This window comes from Hemitrygon akajei, chromosome 15 (genome assembly GCF_048418815.1).
Source record: "Hemitrygon akajei chromosome 15, sHemAka1.3, whole genome shotgun sequence".
Classification (NCBI taxonomy): domain Eukaryota; kingdom Metazoa; phylum Chordata; class Chondrichthyes; order Myliobatiformes; family Dasyatidae; genus Hemitrygon; species Hemitrygon akajei.
Window position 1 is genome coordinate 73,834,563 of NC_133138.1, and position 22,456 is coordinate 73,857,018.

The 22,456-nt window shown below is 40.3% G+C and overlaps 1 protein-coding gene across 2 annotated transcripts in view; it reads left to right on the plus strand.

Annotated features, from left to right (window-relative positions):
* LOC140739453 (drebrin-like) overlaps positions 1-22,456 on the plus strand; it is a 198,564-nt gene that overhangs the window by 100,280 nt on the left and 75,828 nt on the right. For both annotated transcript variants that reach the window (XM_073067762.1, XM_073067763.1), the window contains exon 2: positions 22,165-22,220. In XM_073067762.1, the coding sequence (XP_072923863.1) occupies positions 22,165-22,220 (56 nt within the window). The remainder of the gene's footprint in view (positions 1-22,164; positions 22,221-22,456) is intronic.

The window sequence follows — 22,456 nt, forward strand, 5'->3', positions numbered from 1 at the left end:
CTTCAGCCTCCTCAGAAAGCATGGGTGTTAGTGAGCTTTTTTGACTGTCAAGGATATGTTCTGGGACCATGAGAGATTGTGTGAAATGTATACTCCCAGGAGATTGAAAGCTCCACAGCAAAGAATTGTCATTTATAGATTAGTCTCCGAAGACATCATTGTGATATTATTACTGTTCCATAATTCAATGCACCAGACAGGATCTTTATAAGCTCCACAGAAAGGGTGATATGTTGGCAACAAGTACACTTCTAGCTTCAACACATGGAAACACAAACTGTACAAAAGGTCAGCCACCAACAATAGACTCGAGAAGCCAGGTATTTCAGCTTTCTGTGAATACACTACTGGCTTTGTAGAGAATAGTATATTGTACAACTCCGCCTGTCTTTAGTAGGCCTTTGTACATCTGATGGAGAACGAAAGCAATCTATTCCACAGTGACTTGCTGAATCATGAACAAATTTGCAGTGCTACAGAAGCCACATGAGGCCCACACTTCCAATGGCAAATGTTCCCCTTATTAAATGATATTCCAATGGGACAACTCTGGCAAGCTTGTATAAATATAGCCAGAGAAGTAAAGTTGACTTGGGTGATTTTTAGCGCACTCTCTACCTGTGTGATGGTATTGGATTTACTGACCGTGTAATTCTAGACGAAAACAAAGACCTTACCCTGTTTCCCAAAGAGCCTGAACTGCTCTCTACATTTATACAGTTTCTCTTCCACTTCGGTGACTTCACACGAATATGATATTTTCTCAGATACCCTTCTAACACAAAAGGTCTAAAAGTTCTTGGAAACATAGATTTCAGCTTTCCACCATTAATGCTGTAAAGCTAATTTCCTTGAGCACATAAAACTGTCAACATTATCAGATCAATTATTTATATAATATGCTATTTCTCTCTATCCACCTTCTCTGTGCACGTTTTTTTTGAACTGAGTAACTTAGAGTCAACCACGAGGGGGGAAAGATAGTGGTTGGTTATGTTCTTCCTATGGGAGTGAACACCCATTGGTCGCTCTAACTTAACATTCTGATACCAATCATACCACCTGCATAATTTTCTTCCCATTTTAGTGATTCAGGACTCTGGGTATAATTGTTCAGATTTTTCCCCTTTGTTAAAAATTGCACCTAACTGAGAAGAACTGACACATCTTCCCAACTTTTGTGTTTTCCCAGAAAACTGTAACTAAACAAGGCTATTCAGTCAGTCCTGTCAAACCAAGGGATTTTATCAACCAAGTATACAAATTGTTCTAGTAACATAAAGTAGGACATGAAGAGCAGTATTAAAAAGTCTAATGGTCCCACGTGTTGCATTGTAGAAGTACCACATATGCAATATATTCTTATACCCAGATAGTAAGTAAAGCACATGCAAATAGTTTAACTTTGTGAAGCATTAGGATTACTTCACTGCTTCTGAAGAAATTGCAACAAAATAGATTTTTAATAAGTTATCAGGGGTATAGGGCTCTTCAGGGGTAGCTACCTTTCTCCTCTGGGTAAGTCTTTACCCAGAAAAACTATAGTAAGTTGGATGGTTTATAAGTGAAAGGTGTAAACCATGATAGAATAATGCCACCCTTAGCAGTGGACAACACATTTACAAAGTATATTATATAAAATCTTGAGAAATATAGATGGTTCTTAAGATTTTACATAATGTACCTTGTAATTATAAAGTTGCCCATGTTAAAAAAGTAAATAAGTAACATCCAAATAGGCAAGTGAAAAATAACATTTGCTATCTCATTATTCTCTGGGTTTGTGTTATTAGCCCAATTATTCATGACAGACACATCTCAGCACCCTTCACAACGAGGAGAGAAACATGCATCCCTTATGCAGTGTTAATGATCAGGACTAGGAAAAGGAGAGGGGCAGTCCCTGCTCTTCACTTTTCCAGCATTGATGATGCACCAGAGGAATAGGTAAAGAGATGAATACAAGCAAACCAGACACAGTCACATGAGAGATACCTTCTCTACTATAGGTTTAGATATTGGAGTTAATGGAGTCTTAGGAGTGCACCGTTATATGAAAAGCAGGAGTCAAACTTCCAACCTTGCAAGCTTCAACACCAGTAAAAAGAGCACTACAAAAACAGTAATTCTAATGGCTAGGGGAATTGTCCATCAGAAAACTGAAAAAAAATCCTTCAACGCAATTTAAAGTAGTGTCAGCACCCCCGGAAACTGTATTTACTACTGCGGAAGTTATATTTGCAACAGCTGGAAAGGTCTTAGCCATTGTTTCAGCTGGAGCATTAAGCTAGTCAGGGGCTTAGTATGAGTCTGCAGAGGAAACTTGTGAAAGAATTGATTTGTGTCAGTTCAGTTACTCTCAATGTACAGAAAAATGTGTTTTTCATTTGTATTTCTTCTAGCCATTGATGAATATAAAGTCCTTCTAGAATATTCTTTGTTGTATCTATCATAAATCATTCCTTAAGACTGGGCTTGTGTTTCTGTCTTGAGATACACAACATAGATTAAATCATCAAATTACTCCGAGTCATTTCCTCTATAAACCTTACAAATGTCAGACATCCTCTTGATAGTAGTACAGTATGTCTGATCAGCTTTTGTCATCAGAAATATCTACCCTCCAACTGAACTAAAGGATTATGTCAGTGCTATTATGAGAGTGAGCACTGTTGACGCATGACTGTACAGGCAATTTTATTCCAATTATTTTTATATCATGTAAATTGTTTAGAGCTGAATCATGTTTTATTCCGCCTGTTGATAACACCATGCAACTGAATCCATAGCAATAATTGAAAGATTGTTTATGTGTGTAACATTATCTATTTAAGGGTAATGTTATCAGTGTAACCCCAAACTTTGGCATTCTCAATTGATCTCCCACAGTAAAATATGTCATGGGCACGTTTCCTTGTTTTTCAACCTGTAGTAGAAGTCTATCTGATATATAATTGAATTCGTAAGGACACCAATAGTTCTGAAGTAATTTTCGTTGCCAGATATTATTTGCACTATAGTGTGAACTATTCATGACTGTTTGATTAAGGGCAAATAGGAAATCTGAGTAAATCTCTAAAAAGGTTACTAAACTTATCAATTTCAGTTGACCAGGGAGGAAAACATTTTCATTTTATCTTGGCTTCTGCTTCAGTACATCTTTCCATTTTCTCTTGCAAAAACCTGGAACAAGTGCTTCTCTGAACCATTTAGAATATAACCCAGAGATGCAGAAAATTGCCATGTTACCCCGACGTTTAACAATGGAGTGGAACTGTGGCCACAACTAGAGAAATGGAAATGTCTTACATCTTTGTAGTAAGTATGTTCATAGATTCATAGATTGTTATCCAGAAAGGGAAAGTACAATAGGGTATCTGTCTAATGAAGACAATTAAAATGGTAACAATGTTCTATCTAGTCTAACAGTTTTGATATCTTCCTATGAGTGGCACCATTCAATGACGTAGCAGTGTCTATACTTCAAGTCTAGTGGGATCCATGTCAAGGGATTCCTCTATTAGTTTACCTTCAGTAACTGGGCTGGTATCTTTCAGTTTTGTTAGGGTGTTACCAATCATTGCTGTGTGATTCTTTGGCTTGCTGTGTGTCCATGTTCATTTCATCTGCAATGCTATCAGAGTGTTTGTGTAAGTGGACAGGAAGAATCAATTTGCTAGAAGCAAAGATTTAGGGTTTCAGTGTATTAGTTCACATATGACCAAAAGATAAGGGCCATTTAAGTAGTATCCAACCTCATGACATGAATATCGATTTTTACTTCTGGGTTAAAAATAATCCCTCCCCCTCCCCTTTTCTTCTACTCCCCACATTGGCCTCTTATCTCTTCTTACCTACCCATCTCCTCCTCCTGGTGCCTTTTCCCATACAGTCCACTCTCCTCTCCTATCAGATTTCCTCTTCTCCAGCCCTTTACCTTTCCCACCCACCTGGCTTCACCTGTCATCTTCTAGCTAGTGCTCCTTCCCCTCCCCCCACATTTTATTCTGGCATCTTCCCCCTTCCTTTCCAGTTCTAAAGAGTGATCTTGATCCAAAACAGCAACTATTTGTTTATTTCCATAGATGCTGCCTGACCTGCTAAGTTCCTCCAACATTTTGCGTGTGTTGTTCCGGCCATCGATGCTGCATGACCTGCTGAGTCCCTCTAGCATTCTGTGTGTGTTGCTTTGGGATTGCAGCATCTGCAGAATTTCTTTGTGTTTAAGATCTAACATCCCTGTGTACTCCTATTTTCACAATTGGCACTTTTTTTTTTAACAGACAGTTGCACTTCAGGGAGAAGTTTAGTCTACTTTGCCTCTGGAGTAGACTAGTTTTGCCAGGCCTCCTCAATCTCTCAATTCCTTTGCCCCACGATGCCACTCATTTGTAGCTGGAATGCAGCTGGTGTGCTCCACTTGTATGCCTCTTTGTTCACACATGGCTTGAAAGCCTTTACCACTGAAGGAAACCCCTCAGTCAGCATGTATATAGGCAGGCATGTAGCAAATGGGAATGTGGACTTTTGGAGTGCTAGAACCGATGCAGTCTCACTACATGAGGTTGGTATGGGATATACTGTGTATCAATTAGCACAAGGATATACTTAATAGATTTCCAATAAGATGGGATGCCAGAAATAGACCTATTTAATCAATTTGCCATACCTGCATTGGTGCATTTAGTTTTATTTATCTTATAGGAGGTGGGTTTATGACTGCTTCTTTATCATAGGCCAGGCACTCTTCGCTATTTGTAACAAATCGCGTACAATTACTCAAGGTGTAAGGCCGCCACATAACCTGGTTAAATTCACAGCTGGCTTGTCCACCACCATGATTGTGTCTGAATCCTTGGTGGGCTTCTTGGATCAGTGCTTCCTGTTTGTGGCAGGAGGTATTTGTTCATAGCTTTTTTTGCTAGAGCAGCACACCACACAACCACATCTTACCTCCTTCATCAGCTTGTATTGTGTTGAAGATCCTTTGGAATTGGGTTTGTTAGTATCTAGGAGAATACTTCAGACATCATTCTGGTTATTTTTATTTGTGACTATCAAAACCCGGGCCTCCCTTACTGTATTAACATCCATCCTGACAGCTTGTTTGTGCTTGTTTTTACATTTTGTTTATTGCCATAGCTCTGTAAGAGGCCTGCAGTATATCCCAGGATGTGTAACACCTGTACTGATGATCTAGTCAATAAAAATTCATAAATATTCTTCCATGTGGACAAATGTGGAAACAGTTTATCTCTATGCTCTCCATCTGGTAGCTGATCAGGTGGGAAGATTTCTTTCTCTGCATTCCCAACATTATTAGAGTCAGTTCATATCAAGGCTGGTTCTGTTGTATTTGCTTGTTTTAGCTTCTGCACATTGAGCTGTATGATTCTCTAAAGAATGTGCTTGCAACTTGTCATTCCAATTCAGTTTCCGATAACCATTTTCCCCTTATAATCAGGAATTGTCTGAATTCTCACTGCTGATCCATCACGGTACCAGATTTGAGAACGGCGCTATAAAATACGTAGTGCTATAATTAGGTTGTAGAGAAGATGAGTCTGCACCCTCCATGCCAGGTGCACATAGTTCTCAGGAACATATTCCCACTTTAAGGTGTTGTATTGTAAAAGTATTTGCTATTCGAATTATAGGAGCGCTCCATTCATTTGTTGGTAATTTTCAAACTGCAAGCTGTGTTTGTGTAATAATTGGTTTGCCCCCTTGCTTTGGTCTTACTGCAGTAAGTGCGCAGAATACCATAGTAAGACATCGTTCGAAAGCAGCAAGTTTCTGTTCTGTTGGGGGAGGTTATATGAGGCGTAGTGCATGGGGGCTTGTATTTCTTCTCCCTCAGTATAGTAGATGGCTACAGTGGTTTTTGGAGAAACAGGAATTCACAGAACAAGAGATTTCGTTTGGTCTCTTGTCTGGAGGTCTATTGCTTCCTAAACTGCATTAATCAATTTCTCTAGTGCTTCATATTCTTCTGTGGGTAAAAACAAAAGGCTTTACATTTTTCTGGTTAATGTCTGTCATACAGTGGTTTTAACAATTGAGCGTAGTCAGATATGAAAGCTCTAGCATAATTCAGTAGGCCTAGGGTTGATTGTAAGGCTTTTGTGATTTTTTGGTATCCTACTTGAACAACTTTTTGTCTAAATTCTGGAGTTAAACTATGTCCCTGACTGGTTATAGTCATATCTAGGAAATGTATTTTTGTACAATAAAGCTGAGATTTTTTCTATGTTAATTATATGGCCTCTGTCACTTTCAAGAAGTGAGTGTGACCAGAAGACATTAGCCAGATCCATGCAAAACTTATACTTTTTTAGTCGACCCTTGTAACACTTGTAATAACTGTTGCTGTATCAAAAAGGCAGGGGTGAATTTTGCCAAAGATATGAGCTTTGGCATATGGAAAGGTGAGACCAGATATACCTATATCCAGTTCGTCAGATAGAGCATTTTGATTAGAGTTGTTCCTGAAAACCTCCTGTGCTATTTCTGTTACATTAACATTGAGCTTCTTGTTCTTTATAGTTTGTTTTCTCTGAGATGCAGAGGAGGGAGTGGACAGTTTGGATGGGCCCTGTCCCTCCGTATATTTAGAGCATGAAGGATAAGTCAGGCCTTGTGGTGTGTGCTCAGTTTCATACTCTTCTCTGTAATCTCAATGGGGCCTCTAACTGTTCTCTCCGTCCAGCAAAGAGTATTTTGGTCTAAGATTTTGTTCCACAAAGGAAGGGGGTCACGGACTAGTCCTAGTGTCTAGCCATCTAGGTTGTGGGTGACTATCTCTTCCCAAGGCAGGAGGTCCCCAGGGAACTTGTTAGGTTTATTGATTCCATCTTCCCTGCAGGAGAATATTGTGAACGTAATCAACTGGATGAATGAGGTTAGATTGAGGACTTCGCTGCTGAGCCTACATGCTCTGTAGAGGGGAAAATGGAGGACAGGCCAGCACCTCATTGCCCTTGTATGGGAACGAGTGGTAACCTTGCTACCACTCTGTGGGTGGGCAGGATCTCTTCAACAGCCTGAAATCATTCATGTGTCAGTGATGAATAAGGACGATTGCACACAAGCTGCGGAGGTTTTCACTAGGGTATAGGGATAACATTATAGAATGAACTATGTTCAAGGCTACCCTTGCCATTTGTTCACCAGACTTTTAAGCTATTATTAAGTCCGGGATTTTCAGTACTTTACTCAACACAATACTATATCCTCCACGTACATCTCCACCGTTTATTTGTTTTTCAATCTACGCATAAATTCAATATGGATTTCCACACTCATGTGAAGATGGTATCAAGGCTATGGGAAATTCCATTAATAAGAATTGCTGAATATGTTGGGGAGCTTGACTGGCCCAGAAGTCTTTAACCTCCTGGCATTCTGAATTAGCCTCTTCAGAATCAGCTAGAAACATTGCACATACCGCCTGCAAACTTTGAATAGGCATTGGTCCAAAAACTTGATGAGATGTTTGTACTGGGGAAGCTGCAGCAGCTCCCTGTACAGGAACCTGTCCCTGCATGCGTCTTTTACTGGTTATAGTCAATCTTTTTGGTAATTCTAGTGCATATTCCTAAGCATCTTTAGTACATCTTCCCCTTCCCTTTCCCTCTTCTTTTTATTCTGACATCATCCCCCTTCCATTTCAGTCTTGAATAAGGGTCGTGGCCTAAAATACTGACATTTCATTCATTTCCATTGATGCCTGCCCTGCTGAGTTCCTCCAACATTTTGTGTACGCGGCTTTGGAATTCCAGCATTTGTAGACTTTCTTGTGATGATTAGTACGGCTAGTTTTTACTGGTGTGGGTGCTACCTCGTGGGCTTGGAAAGAATACACAATATCCCTATGCATCAGGATTAAGTGAGTCATCGAGTTCTATCATGTTAAACGTGTGGTTTCCAACCCAGTGCTTGGTTTCTATCTAAAAAGGAGCTGATTTGTTGTCTCAAATTGTTGCCAAATTGCTGGGATCTGTACAAATTGTGCTGCTCTGAATCCAGCAGGTCATACCATTGGGTTTGGTCTGTCTAATCTGCATCCAACTGTATGTTCTATCCTTTCATCCTTCCAGCTTATGACCCGAAGAATAAAATATTCATCACCTTCAATTTGAGGAGCAGTCGAGGTATTATCCCATATTTCTGCTACATCATTAACACATTCATGATATCAACCAGCGTTTGCCTGGATATCAAATGTCGGTCATTTTATAGTCTTCGGAGGGATGTTATAGAACTTATCAAGAGCTCTCTGAGTTGGACTACTGTTAAATAATTATTTCTAAAATAATATTTTTGGTATAACGTGAATACATTGGGCACCAAACGTGGTGTTATGTTTGCAAAGCTCTAAACTTAAATGCCTTATCGAATATAAATAGCTCCACTAAAGAGAGATTGTACTGTAACTACCCAATCTTCAAAGACTAGTTTACTCTCCACAGCAAGTTCAGCTGCCAATTTCTAGTATTCAAGTGGTGGTCTATTTTATCATGTGCCTTCAAGTACCCTGAGACCTTATCCTTAATAATCAACTCCAACACCTTCCCAACTACTGAGGTCAGACTAACTGGCCTATAGTTTCCTTTCTTCTCCCTCTCTTCCTTCTTGAAGAGTGGAGTGACATTTGCAGTTTTCCACTCTTTTGGAACCGTTCCAGAATCTAGTGTTTCTTGAAAGGTCATTACTAATGCCTCCAAGATCTCTGTCAGAACTCTGGGGTGTACACCATCTGGTCCAGGTGACTTATCTACCTTCAGACCTTTCAGTTTCCCACGATCCTTCTCCCTCGTAATGGTAACTTCACACACTTCATGCCCCCTGACACCTGGAACTTTCACCATATTGCTAGTGTCTTCCTCAGTTAGACTGATGCAAAATACTTAATTATTTTGTCCACCATTTCGTTGTCCCCATTACTACCTCTCCGGCATCATTTTCCAGCAGTCCAGTATCACTCTCGCCTCTCTTTCACACTTTATGTATGTGAAGAAACTTTTGGTATCCTCTTCAATATTATTGGCCAGCTTACTTTCATATTCCATTTGACCTTCTTAATGACTTTTTTTAGTTGCCTGTTGGTTTTTAAAAGCTTCCCAATCCTCCAACTTCCCACTAATTTTTGCTCTATTATATGCCCTCTCTTTGGCTTTTATGCTGGCTTTGACTTCTCTCGTTAGCCATGATTGTGTCCTCTTTCCTTCAGAATACTTCTTCCTCTTTGGGATGTATTCTGGCAATTGCGTGCCTTTCCAATTGCTTCCAGAAATTCCATCCATTGCTGCTCTGCCGTTATCCCTACCAGTGTTCTTTTCGAATCAATTTTGGCTAACTCCTCTCTCATGCCTCTGTAATTCCCTTTACTCTACTGTAATACTGATACATCTGACTTTATAGCTTCTCCTTCTCAGATTTCAGGGAGAATTCAATCATATTATGATCACTTTCCTGTAATGGATCTTTTGCTTTAAGCTGTCTAATGAATTCTGATTCATTGCACAATACTCAGTCCAGAATAGCTGATCCTCTAGTGGGCTCAACCATGAGCTGCTCATAAAAAGCCAAACACGAGGAAATCTGCAGATGCTGGAAATTCAAGCAGCACACACAAAATGCCGGTGGAACGCAGCAGGCCAGGCAGCATCTATAGGGAGAAGCACTGTCGACGTTTCGGGCCGAGACCATTCGTATAGGTAGAAGCACTGTCGACGTTTCGGGCCAAGACCCTTCGTATAGGGAGAAGCACTGTCGACGTTTCGGGCAGAGACCCTTCGTATAGGAAGAAGTGCTGTCGACGTTTCGGGCCGAGACCCTTCGTATAGGGAGAAGCACTGTCGACGTTTCGGGCCGAGACCCTTCGTATAGGGAGAAGCACTGTCGACGTTTCGGGACATCTTGTAGGCACTCTAGAAATTCCCCCTCCTGTAATCCAGCACCAACCTGATTTTCCCAATCTACCTGGATATTGAAGTCCCTCATGACTATTGTAACATTGCTCTTTTGGCATGGATTTCCTATCTCCCATTGTAATTTGTAGACCACATCCTTACTACTGTATGAGGGTTTGTATACAAATCCTGTCAGAGTGTTTTTACCCTTGAAATTCCTTAGCTCTATCCACAATGATTCAACACCTTCGAACCCTATGTCACCCCTTTCTAATGATTTGATTTCTTTTTTACCAATAGAACAACACAATCCCCTCTGACTTCCTGCCTATCCATTCAATACAGTGTGTCTCCTTGGACATTCAGCTCCCAGTTATAATCTTTCGGCTATGATTCAGTGATGTCTACAACATCATACCTGCCAATCTGCAAATGTGCTTCAAGTTCATCTACCATATTCTATATACCGAGTGCACTCAGATACAATGCCTTCAGTCCTGTATTCAACCTTTTTGATTTTGTCGCACCCTGCTCAACCTTTTCATTCCTAACTTTATCTGAGGTCTTACCATCTGTCTCCACAACCTCTTCACTAACTGTTCTGGCATTTTGGTTCCCATCCCCCTGCAGCTCTTGTTTAAACCCCACCGTGCAGCGTTAACAAACTTTCCCACTAGGATATTAGTTCCCCCTCCAGTTCAGGTGCAAACCGTCCCTTCTGTACAGATCCCACCTTCCCTGGAAGAGAGCCCAATGATCGAAAACTTTTAAGCCCTTCCTCCTACACCAACTCCTTAGCCACATATTAAACTGTATAATCTTCCTAGTTCTGGCCTCACGAAATTGTGGCACAGGTAGCAATCCTGAGATCACAACCCTGGAGGACCTGCCCTTTAACTTGGCACCTAACTCCCTGACCTTCCTATGCAGAATCTCATCACTCGTCCATGTCATTGGTACCTACATGGACCACAACTTCTGGCTGTTCATCCTCCCACTTAGGAATGCTGAGGACTCTATCTGTGATATCCCAGATCATGGCACCCGGGAGGCAACGTATCAACTGGAATCTTATTCTCACCTGCATAACCTCCAATCTCTAGCTAACGATTCCCTTATCACCACAGTGTGTCTCTTCCCCCTTCCCTTCTGAGTCACAGAGGCAGGCTCGGTGCCAGAGACCAAACCACTGTGATTTTCCTCTGTTAGGTTATCCCCCCCGATAGTATCCAAAGTGATCTACCTGATGAGGGGGTGGCTACAGGGGTACTGTGCACTGGCTCCTAGACCCCTTCCCCCTTCCTGACTGTCACCCAGTTTCCTGTGTCCTGCATCTATCTATCACCCCCTCAGCCTCCCAAATGATCGGGTGTTTTTTTTATTATAAATTTTTTTTTTATTGAATTTTCAAATAGGTTACAGAAGGAAAAAAAATTGTAAAAAAAATTATCAACCCTTCCCCCTCCCCTTAACCCCTCCCCCCCAACATATCCCTGTAGAAAGAGAAGAAAAAGAAAGAAAGAAAGAGTGCCTGGATATCGGAAGATCCCCACATGCTCCATGGAGTTCATAATAGCTTTAGTATATATATTTATTTATTTCCCCAGATAACCAATAATTTTATCTTCGGAGCACTACTTGGTCTTGTTGTAAAATTCAACCTTTTTGGACAAATTTAAGAGTTTTACTGGAACAAATTATTGGAATACAACTTCCACATAATCCAACATTATTTTTACTAGGCGATATTGAAGGGATAAAATCGAAATCCAAATTGAATAAATAGCAGAAAGAATTCATAAAAATTGCATTGGCAGTAGCCAAAAAGGCTATTGCAGTTACTTGGAAATTGGATTCATACTTAAGTATAGATCGTTGGAAGAATGAAATTTTTAGCTGCATTCCACTTGAAAAAATTACTTATAATTTAAGAGATAAATATGAAATATTTCTGAAAATTTGGCGCCTTTATTTACAAAAGATAGGATTAAATGATCTGGTGTTAATCCAGTTCCCACTCCATCTCCTTAATGCAGTTAGAAGCTGCAGCTGAGTGTACTCCTCGTAGTTGCAGTGGTCAGGGATACTGGAGGTCTTCCTGCTTTCCTACACCCTGCAAGAGGAGCATTGCACTATCCTACCTGAGCAGATATAAAGAAGCTTTTCTTTCCTTTGCTTTCACCGAGTGATGCCTCTCTTTGCTGAAGCCTCGAAGAACCCCACTCTGACTACGTCCACTCAAACGGTGGCTGCTGCGATGATGGCTGCTGTGCTTACCCCCGCCTTCCTTTAATTTGCTCTTACTAATCAATCCCAAATGCTGATTGGCCACTAATCGGAGCTCTATTACACTGCCACAACCCGCTCCTGCCTTTTATCCTCGGGCAATGGACCTGATTGTCTCCAAACCTCTGATTCGGATTGGCTGCTGGTCAAAGCTTCTGTCCTTTGAGAAATGTATATAGTAGTGCATGATTTGCAGTCTGGAGAGAACAAGAATAATCTCAAGGAAAGAGCTGTTATTGGGTAAAAAAGAACTGGCATATTACAAAGAAGATGTATCACTGCACTGCTGAGAGAGGCCATTTGCCCCATCAGGTCCATTCGAGCTCTCAGCAGGTCAGTGCTCCCTCCAACTTTCCTATAGCTACCCCTTCTTTGCCTCAAGCTGATCAACTCCCCTTTGATGCTTTTACTGCTTACCTACAGTATTCAAAGGGGTAAGTCACAGTGGCCACTTAACCTATTAGCCCATAGAACATGCAAACTCCATACTTCCATATACGGCACTAGAGGTTAAGGCCGTGTACAGTTTGCTTGAGTTGTGAAGCAGCAGCATTACCTGTTGTGCCACAAGGCAGTCCTGGCGTGGATTCGATATACTCTCTATTGTTGGTAACTTCACATTATCACGGGTCCTTATCTTAACAGGCATGTGTTTCTCATTGTTAAACATGGAATTATAAAAATTATCTTTTTTAAATTCCATTGCGCAGGCACAGATACGTGTGCTTTCTCTCCACCAGCATACGTGCACCCGAACAATGGATTTTACATGGTAAATGACACCTGAGTGGCAAATAAAATGAAAATTGTTGGAAACACTCATCAGGTCATGCATAATCTATGGAAAGAGAAGACTTTGACTTTCTTGGAATCACACGTTCGTTGCCATTTTTGTTATTATCTGCGTTTCTTGGTTCATATTTGTTCAGGGAGTAGATCAATTAAGTTTTATTCTAATTTCAATGGTACATTGACAGATAAATACAGATGTCTAAGGACAAGGTAAAATTCATTTCTTTTAATGTCAATGGGCTATTAAATCCAATCAAACCTAAGAGAATTTTATCCAATTTGGAACAATTTGATTCATACTGGGAAAAATGGTTTAACTAAATAATGCCTCATAGGCCTGATTTTATTCTCACAAATCAATGAATCTGTTATTAAAAAAAAAATCACTCCCTACTTGTACATAGTTCTTCCCTTTTGCTTGTTTTTTCTTTCCACTCTTTTCTATGTGTATACCTCAGATAAATACTTTGTGGAGATTTGTGATATATATGATTATATGATATATGTGTACAATGTCTGAAATACATCTTATGGAAATGTTTGTTTGATGATGAACTTCAATAAAAAAAATTACAAATATTAACCCGATTTGTCTTTCCAAAGTTACTGCCTGACCAGCTTACTGAGTGTTTCCAACATCTAAGAACTTTTATTATTTAAGACTCACAATGTCTGTATTTATTCCCACCTGTCTGAAGCCTGCATTACTGTTAGATGAATGGAACATTTAGCTGAGGGTTTGGAAATGCAGGATTAAGCTGGGACTCACAAATCATTCAGGTCCAATATGATAGAGAATTTGTGCTTTCACCTTAGTGGTGAATTTGGGATTTCAGAGAACGATTGTGATGCAATTAACTGACTCTCAAATAATTTCAAAAAGGTATTTGGCTGAGCAAGCTCTTAAATGAGTGTCACCTTATTTCCACCTTTTAAAGAGGGGACTGGTGAACCTCCCACAGTATTCTCAGAATCAATGAATATATTCAAAACTTTAAAATCACACGATGTATAATTGTTTCTCTCTTGAATCATAAAGACCATCTTTCAGATGTGCATACTATTTAGAGTAATTTTCATGAGAAAATCTGCCTAATCAGAAATGGGATATTAAAGTGGTGGATGTTGTGGAAAGTAAAAGACCACCAGTCAGAATGGCTTCATTATCTAGTTTGCAGAAACAATTGTGATGTTTTCAGTGCAAGCTTGCTGAATGATAGTTAACAATTGACAACTGATTGTTGTTTTTTGATATATTACACAGTCATCACTATATATCACCTGGAGGATGTTGTATAGATTAGCTTTTAGAAATCAAGATTCAGATGCATAACTTCATGTGATAGAACTATACATTCTGAATTGGATTCCACTGGCTTAAATTCTCACATTCCCGATGAACTACAGTAGATTCTGGTTAATTGGGACACATCAGGACCAGTATATTTTGGCCCAATTAAGCACCTGCCCCAATTAGCCAAAGGTTCGTGGAAATAGTGAAAAAGTTATAAAACAAAGACAAACTAACATTAAACTGAGTAACAATTTATGTATTTAAATGAAATGAGATTGCTACCTACTATCATTGTACTCTAAAACTGTGTATTAGTTCCTACTAGTTATTGACAGAGGAATTCATCCAGTGTACACTGCCATGCCCTTTTGATTGACTATAAATGAACGAAATCTGTGCAGACACCCAGTGCAGATAACGGACTGACTGTATTCTTCAAACCACAAGCTTCCCTCCCCCCATCTTCTTACTCTGACTTCTCATCTTTTTTCCAATCCTGATGACGGGTCTCAGCCGAAACATGGACTGCTTATTCCCTTCCATCAATGCTGCCTGGTCTGCTAAGTTCCTCTAGCATTTGGTGTGTGTTGCCTTGGATTTCTTGTATCTGCAGATTTTCTCACATCCTTCAAATATTCATTTTCATTGTATTTTAATTCAAGCTGATCGTTAATTCCTTCAAGTTCTTAATAGTTCCTAACTTGCTGAGGTAGTGAAATTGTTTAATTTTCATTCCTGCCTGTTTCTAGCACCTCCAAGCCTGAATGCTTGAAGCTATGGTGAGCAAAAGGGTTCCAAATTGTCTTATGACTTATTTCTGGCCAACCATCAGTGAAAAAATCACTGCTTTTTGAACCTCTTAAAATTGGAACAGTAGCTGGCATGATGAGAACTGTAGTAGCTCTTTATATGTGATTCTGCAGTCAGCAGTACAATTAGGATTTAGCAATTAAACCTTGAGCATATTTTATATAGAATTCTTGTAAACATGAAAAGAAGTTATAAAGTGGGAAATGACGCAACTCAGGAACTGTGTTCCAATCCTTCAATGTTTTATATTTCATGGGGACATTATGCCCTAAACTCCACAGCCAACTGTGCTTTCAATGTTTCCATTTTTTCTTTCAGTTTTCAGGTACAAGTACTCCTTTTACTCCTTTGTTTTCCTCTTAATTTAAGTGAAATTATTTTGGGTGGTGCTTAAGAATGCTCCTGTAAACTAAATTTCACTTGTCAATGGCTTAATGTTGCAACAAGTCCACACTCTGGTTGCAGGAGCAATACCATATATTTTGTGTGGATAGCCTCCAACCTGATGGCATGAACATCGATTTCTCGAACTTCTGGTAATGCCCCCCCAACCATTCCCCATTCCCATTTTCCTCTCTCACCTCATCTCTTACCTGCCCATCACCTCCCTGTGGTGCTCCTCCCGGTTACCTTTCTTTCATGGCCTTCAGTCCTCTGCTATCAGATTCCCCCTTCTTCAGCCCTGTATCTCTTTCACCAATCAACTTCCCATTTCTTTACTTCAGCCCTCCCGGTTTCATGTTTCGTCCTCACCTTCCCCCACTTTCTTACTCTGACTCCTCATCTTTTTTGTCCAGTCCTGATGAAGTGTCTCGGCCCGAAATGTTAACTGTACTCTTTCCATGGATGCTGCCTGGCCTGCTGATTTCCTTCAGCATTTTGTGTGTATGGCTTATAATCAGGCTGTTTTTGGGTGGCAGGGTGGTGATATGTCTCTACAAAGGACATGTAAGGTACTCCTTCCCTCCACTATCCTGCAGGTCACACTTGGGCAAGGTGTAGCACCACTTAGTCCCCCACACCCCCCCACCTGATCAGGGTCACGTGAAGTCATGGGAGCAGCTGGTGCATACCACAAGTCCCGGTTATGTGACCACTGATGCCAGGCAGACAATCTCTGAAAAATGTTGCAATTGGTTGGGGTCAGCCATTTTTGGAAAGACACCGCCCAGAAGAAGGCAATGGCAAGTCACTTCCAAAGAAAAATTTGCCAAGAACAGTCATGGTCCAAAGACCATGATCACCTACGTCATACAGCACAGCACACGATGATGATGATGTTTTTGACTTGCCATTTACTAGTTTTTTTACCATAGCATATATAATTTAGCTGCCTAATGATCTGTGAGAATATATGCCTGAGTTTTGCCGGCATGGCTAATTTTCTGTCTGTGATAAAATGCTGCCCTATCAACTAGAGCCAAGCTTTGGCCTGTTCTCCCCCACTGCAACACTAATTCATCTTATGGGGACCTTCATGTTGTTAGGGCCTTCATGATGGTATTCAATATTCTGATGGAATAATCTTGCTTTACTAGATGGGGTCAGTAGTTTTCTGCTTTCAATAGTTGGAATATCCTGGACCAGAACAAATGTGGTGAGCTAGTGGAGCTGCTGCCTCACCGCTCGAGCAGCCTGAGATCAATCCCGACCTCTGGCGTCCGTGTGCAGTTTCTCTCTTCTCCCTGTGATACGTGTGTTTCCTACGGGTCTTCCAGTCTCATTCCACATTGCAAAATATGTTGCTCAGTAGTTTAATTGGTAATTGTAAACAGCCCCTACCATGTAGGAAAGCGGTGGAATCTGGAGGGAATTGATGTGAACAGGAGAAGAATAAATTAGGAATGGTACAGGTTTGTTGTAAATGGATAGTCAATTTTTATCTGTTTATTTATTCATTGTGATATAGTGTGGATAGGCCCTTCTGGCGCTTCGAGTCGCACTGCCCAGCAAACCCCTCTAGCCTAATCACAGGAAAAATTACAATGATCAATTAACCTACCAATTGATTCCATGATACCATTAGGACCATGGAAGGAAGCTGGAGCATGTTGTGAAAACCCATGTAATGATGGGAAGAACGTACAAACCCCTTACCGGCAGTGGTGGGAATTGAACCCAGGTCACCTGTACTGTAAAGCATTGTGCTAACCATGCTACTGTGCTGTCCCACTAACAGCTGGTTAGTGTGGAGTTAGTAGGCAGAACAGCATTTTTTTTTTTGCACTATGGTCTAAATTGACTTTTCTGTTGAATACTTGAAATTAAAGAGGTGAAACAGTGTTTTGTGAAAAAAGACATCTTCTGTCTCTATATTACAATGAATGCTAATTTTATATCATTGTGTTAAAGGATGGAAATCTGATATCAAATCACATCAGCTTTGTGCACTTAGCTGACCCAAGAGATTGTTTTCATGAGTGTTGCTGACTTGAGCTTGGCTGCTTTTATAGTATCATTGGCCTCTTCTACTTCTGGATTCAATTGTGATAAAACAGAACCTTTGGCAAGGCAGTGTAAAGGAACACTTCTACAATGCGCACATATTTATTAATCAGATAAAGTCAATCTAAGCAGTAGTTTTATTAATTATTGATCATGTATATTTGATGCACCATCAATAACCCTCGGAGACGGGAGGCGAACGATAGGCTTTTATTAGCAGCAAAACGGAGCACAGCATCTCGGAGACTGAGGGGGGGAGCAGTGCCTCCAATTGCCTTTATACAGGGGTCTGTGGGAGGAGCCACAGGAGCAGTCAGCAGAGGGGCGTGTCCAGACAGGTATACATAGTTTACCACAATATTTTTGTTTGCAGGGGAATAACAGAGTATGGTTAGGTAACTAGACCAGAAGCCAGAACCTGGGTCATTAATTCATAGGATATTGACTCCCACCTTGGCAGCTTGTGAATATAAATTTAAATAATTAAATCTGGAGCTTTTGTCCCAATGATGATGACCAGGAAACAGCTGGATTGTTGTAAAACTCCTTTCAGTTCACTAATATCCTTAAGGAAGGAAATCTGCTATCCTTACTTCTGGGCTGTATGCAACTCCACAGACACCAATGTTTTTGATTTGTTTTTGATTTCAAATCAGCATTTGGTAAGAATAGACAATGAATAGTGGCATTACTGGAGATACCCACCTTGCAAAACAATATTTTGTTTATTTTCTACCCTGTGCCTGTAGTCTAAAAAAATTGACCTTGCCCTTTGGCAATTTGCAAGAAGATTCACACCAAGCTAAGTATAGTTTTCCTTCCTGACATTACTCCAGTTTTGTACCACCTCTTTCTGGTAACAGCTGACACCAGGAGCTCAATGTCAATGATAGTTTGGGTGTGAACCTGGGTTATGCTTCTCAATAGTATTGGAGACTAATTTGGAGGAGTTTCCTAGTTCTCAATAGAGTGTTTCTGTTGTAACAACAACCTTGCACTCAATGTCAGTAAGACCAAGGAACTGATTGTGGACTTGAAGAAGGGGAAGTCTAGGGAACACACACCACTCCTCATCAAGGGATGAGCAGTTCCAAGTTCCAGGGTGTCAACATCTCTGAACATCTATCCTGGGTTAAAAATATTGAACAATTACAAAGAAAGCATGTCAATGGCTATACTCCATTAGGAGCTTGAGGAATCACCGAAGACTCTTTCAGATTCCTACAGGTATACTATTCTAACTTGCTGCATCACCATCTAGTGTGGAGAGGCCATTGCACTGCACAGGATTGGAAAAAAACTGCAGGAAGTTGTAAATGCAGCCAGCTCCATATGTTCATGAGTTTCCCCAGCATCAGGGACACCTTCAAAAGGTGATGCCTCAAGAAGGCAGCATCTGTCACTAAGGACCCCCACCACCCAGGACACGCCCTCTTCTCATTGCTACTATCAAGGAGAAGGTACAGGAGCCTGAAGACACACACTCAATGATTCAGGAACAGCTTCTTCCCCTCCTCCATCAGATTTCTGAATGGACATTGAACTCGGAAACACTGCCTCAGTATTTTCCCTCTCTTTTTGCACTACTTATTTAATAAAGACTATCAATTACAATAAGTACTAATTATAAAAAAAGAAAGTTAAATTAAATAGTATTTGATTGGAGTTTTCATTGCATTTCTTCTGCTTTTCATGTGGGTTACAATGACACAGCAGATAAAGTCATGTCACTGCTGAAGGAATTGAGTATGAACCTGCCCGTGTGGAGCTTGTACATTCTCCGTGTGCTCTGCTACCTCCTGAGAGGTTTCTTTCCATATCTTAAAAATGAATTGCCTGGCTGTTTCAAATGAACTCTTTGTGCAGGTGGGTAGCAAAAGAATTGGAGGTGGGGGGTAAGCGTGTGATAAAGAATTGGTATTAGTGATATTCAAGAGCGAAATGGGGCTCGCAGAAATGCTTTGCTGGGAGCTGGCATGATCCCAATCGACTGAATAATCTTTTGTGTTGTAATAAGTGAGAATATCTGCTGTCTTACAACTTGCTTCTGAATGCCTCAATTATCCTGCCATATTTACCTCCAGCATTGCTGAGTGGCTGTCTTTCTGTGCCTTGCTCAGGGAGCCTATCTTGAAAGTGTGAAGACAAAGAAGGTCGCAGGCACTGTAATCTGGAATGAAGCCAGAATGCTACAGAATCTCAACATGTCAAGCAGATGCTGCTTGACCTGCTGAGCTCTTCCAGTGTTATGCTGTTATTCTACCTGAAAGCAAGGCTAATACAAATGGAATCATCCTGACAAGGGCAACTATATGATTAGCAATGCAATTTTCTGGGATCTGATCTTGCGGAAGGTATTCCACAATGCTGTACTAATGGTGCATGGTGCCAAGGTAAATCAAACTTTGGAAGTATAGTTAGCATACATTCAGTATAAGTGAGGTATCATCAAATTTTCATTTGACATCCTAGAAAAGATACCAATTCAACTGTGACTAGACCCTTTCTTTTATTTTTACTGCAGTACAAACTCATTTACTGGTAATCCTCACTTATTCTAAAGTTTCCTGGAAGAGGTTTTTTAAGAGCACCAGCTACTACTCCTGAGAAAGACTAAGGAGACTATAAGTAGCCTATCTAGCTCTGCATTACTTACCGTTCTTAAAAATTCTGAGAGCACTGTAAAAGGTAAACATAAACAGGTTATATAACCTCGATTCTGAATGTAAAATTAGAATATACAATACAAAATTGGCAAATTCCCAAGAATAAAAGTTGCCTTTTCCTTTCCACAGAACAATAGATTACAGCCACTGCCTGTAAGGAGTTTGCACGTTCTCCCTGTGACTGCATGAGTTTCCTCTGGGTGCTCTGCTTTCCTCCCACAGTCCAAAGACATACTGGTTGGTTGGTTAATTGGTCATAGTAAATTGTCCTGTGATTATGTGAAGGTTAAATCAGGGGTTAATGGGCCAGAGGGCCTATTCCACACTGTATCGCAATAAGTAAATAAATGGACTTGCAAGTATTTGCTCCTGCTTTTTGATTAAATGTTAAACAAACTGAATAATTACCTGATTAGGAACAGGATGAAAGATGGTAATTATAAGCACAGAGTGAAATGATAAAACACGCGATAGACTGCAATAATTCTTCAGCAGCTGATGCAATCAATGGAAATGTCAAATATTGCCAAATGTTTAGTCAATCGTAATTAAGGTTGGATGGATACTCTGGAGTTTCACTGAATGATCCTGGAAGAGACTTGATAGAAAATTCTTCCAGGAAATTAAACAAATTAAACCCAGATTGCCCATCTCTTGGTCTTCATTTCTTAAACCCCTTTATGTTCATTGACTGCATGGCCTTGGATCAAAGAGGTTTTATTTGATATAACCCAGATCATTCCCACTTCTCTCCTTCCAAAGTTTGGTGAAAGTCTCTTCATCATTTACTGAATTCAACAATACAATCTTTTCTTTCTATATCTTTGGTTCTCTGATTATTTCATGAAATGTTTTGAGATGTTTGATTTTACGAAGGCTTTAAAATTTAAAATAACGTTATTGTTTTATCCTTGTTGTTCATTGCACACTACCTAAAATTAATAGACCAGTTCACGCTCTATCCGCCAGAGAAAGCAGGATCTCCCAGTGCCCACACATTTTAATTCCATGGCCCATTCCCATTCCTATATGTCAATCCATGGCTGCCTCTACTGTCAAGTTGAAGCCACACTCGAGGTTGGAGGAACAACACCTTATATTCCATCTGGGTAGCTTCCAACCTGATGGCATGAGCATTGATTTCTCTAACTTCCATTAATGCCCTTCCTCCCCTTCTTACCCCATCCCTTATTTATCTATCTACCTACCTATCTATTTATTTATTTGTTATTTCCCTTTTTTATTCTCCCTCTCTCTCTCCCTCTCACAATCACTCCTTGCCTGCTCTCCATCTTCCTCTGCTGCTCCCCTCCGCCTTTCTTTCTCCTAGGCCTCCCGTCCCATGATCCTCTCCCTTCTCTAGCCTTGTATCCCTTTTGCCAATCAACTTTCCAGCTCTTAGCTTCATCCCTCCCCCTCCTGTCTTCTCCTATCATTTCAGATCTCCCCCTCCCCCTCCCACTTTCAAATCTCTTACAATCTCTTCTTTCAGTTAGTCCTGACGAAGAGTCTCGGCCTGAAACGTCAACTGTACTTCTCCCTATAGATGCTGCCTGGCCTGCTGTGATCCATCAGCATTTTGTGTGTGTTGCTTGAATTTCCAGCATCTGTAGATTTTCTCATGTTCCAGTTCATGTTCAAAGCTTTCGGATATTTGAGTTTATTTGAGCATCAATATGAAACAGTTGCACATCAGATTGAACTTCCACTGGTTTGAAAGCCTTGGCTTCAATCAAAACACTTTGTTCTTAACCTATTTCCTCTGCCTTTATCTTTGAAAAACAACAGATCAGGGAATTTGGAACAAAGTGTTAGAAGAACATTTGTAAAGAGCACATGGTGTTGATTTGTCAGTAACTTATTGCACCAAATTTTATAATTATTCTTTGATTTGAATGGGCTCCATGTATTGAGATGGCAAAGCTGATTAAGTGGTCTGAATTCTTTTTCTCCACAGGGCCCTGTACACTTATGAAGATAACACTGACAACCTGAAATTAGCGGATTCAGGAGGTATGTGACTAATGTAGGCTAGATTTATGCCTCTTGTTAACATTAGACTATTCCAACTGGATTTGATCCAGACTTGCCATCATTTGTAAGTTAAAATTGCAGTATAGTCTGCAGTAAAGCAATTAATAACACTGTTGTAAAGAACTGTGTGCCTGCCTAATCTACAGAAGGCTTCAAGCACTTGCACTCCATGAATTCTTGCTATTGATCTGCAGAAGATGTAGATAATGACAGTC